Source organism: Thamnophis elegans, chromosome 4, assembly GCF_009769535.1.
Source record: "Thamnophis elegans isolate rThaEle1 chromosome 4, rThaEle1.pri, whole genome shotgun sequence".
Classification (NCBI taxonomy): domain Eukaryota; kingdom Metazoa; phylum Chordata; class Lepidosauria; order Squamata; family Colubridae; genus Thamnophis; species Thamnophis elegans.
The window spans coordinates 141,842,580-141,852,820 of record NC_045544.1 but is presented as its reverse complement, the minus strand read 5'-3'; the positions used below and the strand labels follow the sequence as shown (position 1 = coordinate 141,852,820).

General features: G+C 52.2%; 1 protein-coding gene across 1 annotated transcript; it reads right to left on the bottom strand.

The window, feature by feature from the left end:
- Window positions 1-1,202: 1,202 nt before the first annotated feature.
- On the bottom strand, window positions 1,203-6,861 carry TLCD1 (TLC domain containing 1). The gene is made up of 4 exons (XM_032217186.1): window positions 6,614-6,861; window positions 6,087-6,169; window positions 3,984-4,066; window positions 1,203-1,912 (listed from the first exon to the last, which is right to left on the bottom strand). The coding sequence occupies exons 1-4, from the start codon at window positions 6,802-6,804 to the stop codon at window positions 1,526-1,528; spliced, it is 744 nt and encodes a 247-aa protein (XP_032073077.1). The 5' UTR covers window positions 6,805-6,861; the 3' UTR covers window positions 1,203-1,525.
- Between the last annotated feature and the right edge of the window lie 3,380 nt (window positions 6,862-10,241).

The following is a 10,241-nucleotide window of genomic DNA, read 5'->3' as shown; positions in this document are numbered from 1 at the left end:
TTATGACCAGTGTTTCTCAACCTTGGCAACTTGAAGATGTCCGGACTTCAACTCCCAGAATTCCCCAGCAGTGGTTAGGACAGTGTTTCTCAACCTTGTCAACTTGAAGATGTCCGGACTTCAACTCCTAGAATTCCCCAGCCAGCGAATGCTGGCTGGGGAATTCTGGGAGTTGAAGTCCGGACATCTTCAAGTGGCCAAGGTTGAGAAACACTGCTTATGACCATCGCCGTTATCTCTGTGGTCACGTGATCAAACTTCAGAGACGCTTGGCCACTGGCATGTACTTGTCACGGTTGCAGGGTGACGTGATGATCCCCTCGGGGGACCCCCCTGATGAGCAAAGAGAATCGGGGATGCCGGATTCACTTAAGAACCATCTTAGCAACAGTGACAAGGAAGGTCGCAAAATGGGGCAAAACTCGCTTAACAACTCTCTCGGTTTGGCAATGCAAACTTTGGGCTCAATTTCGTGAAAGCCAGCAGGGTGATTCTGGGTAAATCACTAGGAGACCGGGAGTTCTAGTACCACCTTAGGCATGAAAGCCAGCCGGGTGACTTTGGGCCAATCACTAGGAGACCGGGAGTTCTAGTACCACCTTAGGCATGAAAGCCAGCAGGGTGATTCTGGGTAAATCACTAGGAGACCGGGAGTTCTAGTACCACCTTAGGCATGAAAGCCAGCTGGGTGACTTTGGGCCAATCACTAGGAGACCGGGAGTTCTAGTACCACCTTAGGCATGAAAGCCAGCAGGGTGATTCTGGGTAAATCACTAGGAGACCGGGAGTTCTAGTACCACCTTAGGCATGAAAGCCAGCTGGGTGACTCTGGGCCAATCACCAGGAGACCGGGAGTTCTAGTACCACCTTAGGCATGAAAGCCAGACAGGTGACTTTGGGCCAATCATCAGGAGACCGGGAGTTCTAGTACCACCTTAAGGCATGAAAAACCAACTCCGCGATTTTGAGCCCTCACTCCCAACCAACCTCACAGGGCTGTTGTGGGGGAAATAGGGGGAAGGAGGGGATTAGGTGCATCCCCACTGCCTGGAGTTGTTTGTCAAAAGAATAAAGGTGTCATACAAACGCACAACAGGCTTCCAGTATCCCCCCCTCCCCTCTAAGGCTGGATCCCCTCTTGGTTCACCCCCAGGGCCACATCTCCCCCCCCCACCCGCAAAAGAGCACCTCAACTAGATGGGTTCAGATTACAAATAGATTTAATGCACGAAATAATCCCTTCGAAACCCCAGATCAAACACCCAGACCAGCCTCCCTCCTCCTCCTCCTTTCTCTCGGTCATCTCCTGCCCGGCTCGGGGCCAGGCGTGGCTCTTGAACCCTCCCTTGGGAACCAGGCCAGGCAGACCCAGACCCAGCCGCGGGTCGGGTCCCCTGGCCACCCTCGAAAGGGGCACCCGACAAAGTCACTAGTCCTCAGCAGGTTAAGGCACATGAGCAGCAATGCAGCCGGACCAAGGACCCCCCGTCCCGTCCCGTCCTCCGCCGCGGGCACTTGGGGGACTTCAGTCGATCAGATATTTCTTCTCATCGTCCGCGCCCGGCTGGCGGCTGCCCGGGCAGAAGTCGGAGCGCAGCAGGCGCGAGAAGTACATCAGGATCATGGTGTCCAGCAGGACGAGGTTGACCATCAGGAAGGCACCCTGGCCGCGCATCTCCACGTGGCGCACGAAGAACCAGGTCAGGTAGCTCTGGGGCGCCAGGCGGAAGAAGACGTAGGCGGCCAAGTTCAGGTACTTGTTGACCTCGTAGAAGGCCTGGAGGGGCAGTTTCCCCAGCCGAACCATCATCCGCATGGTCAGGAAGATGTTGCTGACCTCCACGAACATGGACAGCAGTCCGGCCGCCACAAAGCGGTTGAGCAGGATCCCCGACAGTAAACCGGTCGCAGCCTGCAAGGAGACCAAACGGGGGTGGTCAGAAGAGCCGGCTTTAAATCGTTCAAGGCTGAGCCCTGTCCATCCTTGGCTCAAGCTCTTCCAGGAGAGAGACCAGCCTCCCCCCTTTTTTCGAAGAAGGGTCAAGCTACTCTCCAAAGCCCCAGAAAACGGGAGAAGCAATGGATGGAAACCAATCCAGGAGAGAAGGAACCTGAAAACTTCCGGACAGTTGGGAGAATTAACCGGTGGGACTACTCGCCACCAGAAGCTGTGGGCGCTCCATCCCTGGAGCTTTTAAAGAAGAGCCAGGACAGCCATTTGTCTGGAATGGCTTAGGATCTCCTGCCTGAGCAGAGGGTTGGTCTAGAACAGTGTTTTTCAACCACTGTGCCGCGGCACACTAGTGTGCCGTGACATAGTGTAAGGTGTGCCGTAGAAAAATTACTTTATATATAGTCAATATAGGCACAGAGTTAAAAATTTTTAACATTTTCTAATGGTGGTGTGCCTCGTGATTTTTTTCATGAAAAAAGTGTGCCTTTGCACAAAAAAGGTTGAAAAACACTGGTCTAGAAGACCTCCAAGGTCCCTTCCAACTCTTTGTTATTCTTTCCTCCTCCTCTCCCCGAACCCCCCACTTCCTTCTAACACTGATGACGTACCATACTTGGGTTACGAAACGCCTGCAAGGAAAACCACCAAACTCAGAGAGTACCAGGGACGTCATTCTCCTCCAATTAACCAGTGGAACAACTTGCCACCAGAAATTGTGGGTTCTCCCATCACTGGAAGCCAACATTGGTCTGAATGGCATAGGGCAGTGTTTCTCAACCTTGGCCACTTGAAGATGTCTGGACTTCAACTTCCAGAATTCCCCAGCCAGCGAATGCTGGCTGGGGAATTCTGGGAGTTGAAGTCCAGACATCTTCAAGTTGCCAAGGTTGAGAAACACTGTCCTAACCACTGCTGGGGAATTCTGGGAGTTGAAGTCCGGACATCTTCAAGTGGCCAAGGTTGAGAAACACTGGCATAGGGTTTACTGCTTGAGCAGGGGGGATTGGACTAGTGGACCTCCAAGGGCCCTTCTTTCTCTGTTATTCTGATCTCTCTTGGCTCCCCACCCCCAAAATCTGCTTCCCTGCAGCCTCCCCCCCCCCCTTTGGGAGCTGCGGAGGGCACGCCTGTTCTGTGGCTGGCATATTTCAAGGCCCTCCAAGTCCTCTCCAGCACCTTCGGGCTTCCTCCTCCTTCGGGCTCGGCTCTCTGACGTGGCTCCTTTTGGCAGGCAGAAGCAGCAACAGGCGAGGAACAGGAACGGTGAGTTCTAGTCCTGCCGTGGGCATGAAAGCCGGCCGGGTGACATTTGGCCAGTGAATTCTAGTTCCCCCTTAGGCATGAAAGCTGGCTGGGGGGGGCTTTGGATGATTCTCTCTCTCTGCCCAGCCCACCTGCCAGGGCTGTTGTTGTTGGGGGAAAGGAGGAGGAGGAGAAGCAAAGAGGATGAGGAAGGTCTGCCTCTTTGACTTTCAGATACAGTCACCAAGGCAAGGACGGAAATCGAATCCACTCAAAATCAGGTGGACCCCATAAAAGAATAGAAATGGGAATAGAATAAGAAAATAGGATAGAATAAAAAATTAGCATATAGAATAGAATTTGAAAATAATAGAATAAATAGGAATAGGATATAGAATAGAATTTTATCTACACTCAGCCCACACGTGGTCCTCGACTTACGACCAATCACTTCGTGACCATCTGAAGTTATGATGGACATCTAAAAAAAAGGGGGACTTACCACCCAGATCTGAAGTTCTGATGAACTTCCCTGGTCACGTGACTGCATTTTGCCCTGACCCTGACTTATGACCGGTCTTTATTCCCAGTTTCTTGCAAATAATAATAATAATAATAATTAAAAATGCCCTATTATGAACGGGGCTTCACTTAACAAGGGTGACGATGACCTGCTTAATGAACGTCGTGCCTTATGACCTCAATGATGGTCGTAAATCGAGGACTCCCTGGCACGCAAGCTGGTCAGCCCCTCCTCCTGCCCCACAGCCCCCCGCTCCCCACTTGCCACGGCGTGGTGGACCAGATACTCCCAGGAGGCCTTGGACTGGCGGCAGATGATGATGTCCAGAGAGTCATGGATGAAATAGCCTAGAAAGGAAGCATAGGAAGATATTTGAATCGGGGGTGAGGGTGGGGGGGTGAAACACCCCTCCCCCTCTCTTGCTAGAACAGGACAGAGGCTGCTGGCACCCCCCACAAAAAAGCAGCAAAGTTGGGCTGGTAGATTGCTCCTGAACATGAAGGCTCCATCATCCATTCATTTTTTTTTAAAAAGTTACATCTACTTTTCCCAAGAATCCTTGGTCAGTTGGTTTTGGACTTCATCTAAGTGTGGCTTAAAGGAAGAATGGGCTACGGGCGGTCCTCGTTTTACGGCCACAATAGTGCCTAAAGTTTTAATTTTGACGGGCGAGGCAGGGGTTTTAAGGGAGTTTTGCCCCGTTTCACGACTTTCCGTGCCCCAGTCGTTAAGTGAATCTGGCTTTACTTGTCAGAAGGTCACAGAAGCAGATCACACGACACCCCCCGGGGACCGTCATAAATGTGAGTCAGTTGCCAAACGTCCAGATTTGGAGCACTTAAACACAAGGATGGTGCAACGGTTGTTAAGGGTGAAAAAAAAAATCACTTTTTTTTTAGTGCCGCTGTAACTTTGAACCATGATTGACGTCTGTGGCAAGAAAGGTCGTAAAAATGCTTGGAATGGAAATTCCAGGCTCAATTGCTGTCGTAAATTGAGGACTACCTGTATGTAAATTGGTTTAATAAATCCTCAGGGCTGCTCCCTGTACAGAAGCAGTAGAACCAGCTGCTGCCCACCCACCCACCCACCCACTCCCAAATCTCCTGCCATTCAAGATAAGTGCCCTTCAACCAGGAACCTGTTTCCACGCCTTCCCCTTCGGGCATCCTGCCTGTGTCGCAATCCGAACTCAGCGCCTGGATTATAAATCCATGAAGTTTTCCTGACTCTGTTTTTCAGAAATTATTTACTCTCCCCTTCTTCCCGGAGTTGCGCGAGAGGCAGGGGGCCCTAAATCACTACCTGGTTTGGTCCCGTCCCCCCCCCCCCGGGGCAGGACCCGAACTCGGGTCTCCTATTTCAGAGGTCTCCAAACCTCGGCAACTTTCCGACTTGTGGGCTTTTAATTCCCAGAATTCTCCAGTCGCTTTAAAACTTGTGAACTTTTTAATTTCCAGCATTCTCCAGCCTAACTTTCAACTTTCTGGACTTCAACTCCCAGAAACCACCAGCCAACTTTCAAACTTCTGGACTTCCACTTCCATAATTGTTGAAGTCCGGAAGTCTTAAAAGTTGCCAATCTGGGGATCCAGCCAGGGGTCTCCAGCCATTCCCCCAAGCCTGATACCTTTGTGTCCCACCCACCCCCCTTTCACCCAGCTGCACCTGGAGAAGGACCAGAAAGTTAACTTTGCCCCACCTCCCTCGCACAGAATTCGGTCCAGCCTGAACTCCCAGCTGTGCTAAAACGCCCACAGCAGCCCAACCCCCAAATGGGGGGGGGGGAATACCCAGGAATTTGCATGGCCAAGCTCAAGGGGTGGGGTGGGGTGGAGGAACAGCGGAGCTCTTTGGAGGGGAGTGGGATGAACAAGGCAACTGGAACAAAAGCTTCTAACGCCCCCATTGTGCTCTCCTGCACAGCAACACTGTGAAGCTAAAACAACATTTTGTGCCCGGAGCAGAAGATGCTATGGGGGCCTTTTGCAGCAAACCCACCAAGACCCCTCCCACCGCTGCCCTTTTAAGGCCACGCTAGAGGGGTGTGTGCAGGGTGGGTGACCATTGTGGCCCCCAGCCCCTCTCTTCTGATGCCCCGCTGACAACTCCAGCACGAGACTTTGGGTCCTCCGGGGTCCTAAAGACCCCCCCCCTTGGGGAGTGTTGGCAAGGGGGCAGGTTTGATGAGTTGGTGGGCTTCAGTGGGTTGGGGGGGGGGGGGCTTAAGTACCAAAAGTTGCGAAAGGCAACTTTGTGTTAAGATGGGAGGCCAATTCATCATGTAAACAAACAAACCGTTTCCAGGCAACCCCAGCCCCTTGGGAGAGAGATCCCGCCCCCCCCCCGCCCCCAAATGCTTCTTACCTGTGGAAAAGCAGAGCAACAGGTGGGCGGAAGGGGAGGTGGTCTGCACCAGGTCATCCAGGGCCCCTGGCAGCTGCCACATCCTGGGAGGGGGAGAATCATCAGTGTCAGCAACAAGGAAGGGAAGACCCCCACCCCACCAGGAAGAAATTTTACAGGGGGGGGGGGACGAAGGAGTGCCACCCTCTTAGCCTCTTTTCCCTGCACCCCTCAAGGCTGGCAACAGGTGGGTAGAGTTTCCCATCCCGCCCCTTCCAGCAGAGCGCCCCAAAGTGAGCCCAGGACCCTCCCCCTTTGAAGCTCGTTTGGGGGTCCTGGCCAGCCGTCCCAAGAGCCGATCCCAGCCCCTCCCTCCCATGAAGGGGCGACGGGGGTCCCGCTTCGAAGCCCCGGCGATCGTTGCTCCGCCGCGTTCCTAGCCGGCTGGAGGGGAGGGGGGGGGCTCGTCGTCCCGCGGGCCTGGCGGGTGGGCGAGGTGGGCAGCCCTGGGCCCGGCGCTCTGTGCACGCTCAGAGGGCCCTGCTCACCCGACGACAGCCCAGAGGCCGGCCACCACGGAGTGCGCGAAGGAGACCAGCAGGTTCTTCCAGCGCCAGGTGCGCGTGGCGTCGCGGCGGACGTGGGCGGGCAGCGGGCATCGGCTCAGTGCCCACCGGAGGGCCGCGAAGGCCAGCGACGAGCCGGCCACCAGCCCGGCCGAGCGCAGCCACGGGGCCATCCCTGCCCGCTCGCCCTCCGCTCCGGCCCACGTGCGCTCCCGCGGGGGAGGACCCGACGCCCCGCCCCGACCACGCCCCCCCCGGGGGGGTTCCCCAGCGGGGTGGGCGGGGCTCGTGCCAGCTGGCACGTGCCCGCGGGCAGCGCAGGTGCCCGGTTGCCGTTGCAAACCCTCGGGCCAAGCGCAGCGCAGGGCTTTTTCCCAAGGATCCTGGACGGCCGGATCCAGCGAGGGATGGTCGGAACTAAGGGGGGGGGGAATCTGCCTCGCTTTTACGACCACAATTGAGCCGAGGAACTTTAAAACGACATTTAAAATCCAACTTCCCTAAAATCCAAGTTTGTGCGAAGGGAGGAAATTGTTAATTGAGTTTGCCAAGTGAGACAGGAGTTGAGTTTCGCCTCGTTTCTTGCCAGGGTTGTTAAGGGAATCCCTGCAGTTGTTAAGTGAGTCGCACGGTTGTTAAGTGAATCCGGCTCCCCTCATTGACTTTGCTTGCCAGAAGGTCGCAAAAGGGGATCACGCCACCACATTCAACATTCATTCAACATTCAACATTCACCACCGTCATAAATACGAGTCAATTGCCAAGCCGGGCGAATTTTGATCACGTGACCATCAGGAAGCTTGACACAGTCGTAAGTGTGAAAAAAAATGGTCATCAGTCACTTTTGTTTCGCTCCATTTTACAACCTTTCCCGCTGCAGTTGTTAAGTGAATCACTGCATCGTTGAGTTAGTCACACCGTTGTTAAGTGAAAAGGTTTTGGGCTCAACTGTACTCGTAAGTCAACCTGTGTTTCCCACGGAGAATTCGGAGGTTTTGACCAAAATAAACTTAATAAATGCTTCTGTCTGTGCACCAAGGAAAGAAGATTCTTGATTTATTTGTTCAATTTGTTTGAGGCCTAACACATGCGGGAGGGGGGGGGCGCTACTCTAGGTGGCTTAAAACAATAAAAAGTAAGAAATGAAAAGAGGTATCTATATAAAAGATCCTTATATAAAAGATACCATGTCTATATTTTATCTAATCACCTTATCTTCTTTATCTTAGGATTTAAATCAGTGTTTCTCAACCTTGGCGACTTTAAGTCCTGTGGACTTCAACTCCCAGAATTCCCCCAGCCAGCTATGCTGGCTGGGGGATTCTGGGAGTTGAAGTCCACAGGACTTAAAGTCGCCAAGGTTGAGAAACACTGATTTAAATTGTTTAATTAGTATCCCAGTTTGATTTATGTTGATTGCTTATTTCGTATCCGTGGCTCTATCACTCAGGGTTGTATCTAATTTTTATGATGACTAAGACATCTGTCACTATTGTGTTTTTTTCTGGAAAAGTTCTTTATTTTTTGTTCTCTCTATACAATTATAGGTCTGCATTCACAAAGTTATTATTCTTTTTCACATTCTCCATTCTTATGTATTTCTCATTCCATTTACAGGGTTATAATCTGCCATTTGGGTTGCTTTGTTTACCATCCCTTCTGCCTATTTTGACACTCCCTTCTTCTCCCTTTCTCTTCTCCCTCCCTCCCTTCTCTACTTACTTCCTTCCTCCTCTCCTTTCCCTTCCTTCTTCCCTTACCTCTCCCCCACTCCTCTCCTCCTCTTCCCCCTTCCACCTGTTTTGACACCATCTTCTTTTTCCTTTCTCTTCTCCCTCCTTCCTCTACTTCCTTCCTTCCTCCTCTCTTTTCCCTTCCTTCTTCCCTTACCTCTCCCCCACTCCTTTCTTCCCCTTCCTCTCTCCTTCTCCCTTCCTCCTTCCCTTACCCTCTCCTCCACTCCTCTCCTCCTCTTCCCCTTCCTCTCTCCTTCTCCCTTCCTTCTCCTCTCCCCCACTCCTTTCTTCCTCTTCCCCCTTCCGCCTGTTTTGACACCCCCTTCTTCTCCCTTTCTCTTCTCCCTCCTTCCCTTCTCTACTTTCTTCCTTCCTCTCTCCTTTCCCTTCCTCCTTCCCTTACCTCTCCCCTACTCCTCTCTTCCTCTTCCACTTCCTGCCCTCTCTCCTTCTCTCCTTCTGCCTTCCATCTTCCTCTCCTCTCCTTTCTTTGTTGTAGGTGTCTCTTCCAGCTCTTTCAACTATTGTTGTATACACACTGAGAGCTTCTGCACCGGAGACTAATTTCCTGTGTGTCTAATCACACTTGGCCAATAAAGGATTCTATTAATTAGTGCTTGCCAGGAGTCCTGACCCAAACTCACACATTGTGAGTTCCCCCATGATAATTTGGGGCAGGGGGGGGGGGATGCTGGAAGAAGGTTTGCTGGTTTCTTCAAAGGGAATTTAGACCTGCTGGCAGTTGCATCGGGAGAAGGGCAGGCCGGGGAAGGCTGCAGGGTGTCAATTAAAACCCAACTTCCTGGCCTTTCTGCCCACCCGGGCTCTCTCCGGCTCCTCCTGCCACCAGCTGCGGGCATGGGAAGGTGCCACGTCAAGAAACCTTTTCTTCCTTTCTGAGTTTTTTTATTTTATTTAAAGCACTCTCCCTTCTCTCGTTCTGCTCTTCTCCGCCCAGAACATTTAATTTATTTCTTTCGGTTTTTTTAGAGCCACCCACCTCAGGCAGGCAATTCTGGGCGATTTCTAAAACATTTTGAGATGGAGGCTCAAGCTTAAGACCAGCAGTCGCCAACTGGTTGCCAACTGGTTTTGGGGTCGTACAGAAAAATTATTTGCATTTTTTATATTGCACTAAATACTATTTACTTTAAAAAAAAATTCATATCAGTGGTCTGCGGGATTTAAAATTATGAATTTAGTGCTCCCTGAGGTCCGAAAGGTTGGTGACCCCTGGCTTAGGAGACCCTTATCAAGGGGGCAGGAGGACCCTCCCCTGCTCTTTTCCTCCCCCCTCCCCCCCCCGCAGGGAGGCTCAGCTGGTCCAGGGAAAGCCACATGGAGCCTCAAAACCTGTGCAACTTCTGTCTGGATGTGGAAGTTCATTTTGTTTGCAGAATACAGAGTGAAGGAAGAGAACTTGGAGGTCATCCAGACCAACCCCCCTGCTGAATTTGGGAACTTTTAGCACTTGTGGACTTCGACTCCCAGAATTCCCCAGCCAGTGATGATGGAGTGTATGTCCAGATGAGGCCCTGGGGAGCAGAGGAAGGGCCACATGTGGAGATAGGACCCAGGTGTGGATGGGATGGAGAGGAGAGGGAGGAATATGAATGCTGATGAAACTTTTTCTCTTGTCTTCATTTCTTTGCCTTGGCAATTAAGAGCTTTGCTCCTTTCCTGTCTCCCTCACTGAAGAAGGGGGGGGGGGAGTGGGGAGGGGTTGCTTCCTCAGATGAAAGTTTTAAACTGCTTTTACTGTTCTCTGCGGAAGGAGTGGGGGGTCGTGGGGGAGCTGCCTGGGGAAAAAAACTGTTCTTTTATTCTGCTCTGCAATAGTAAGAGTCGGGGCTGCACATTAACAGCGAGACAGA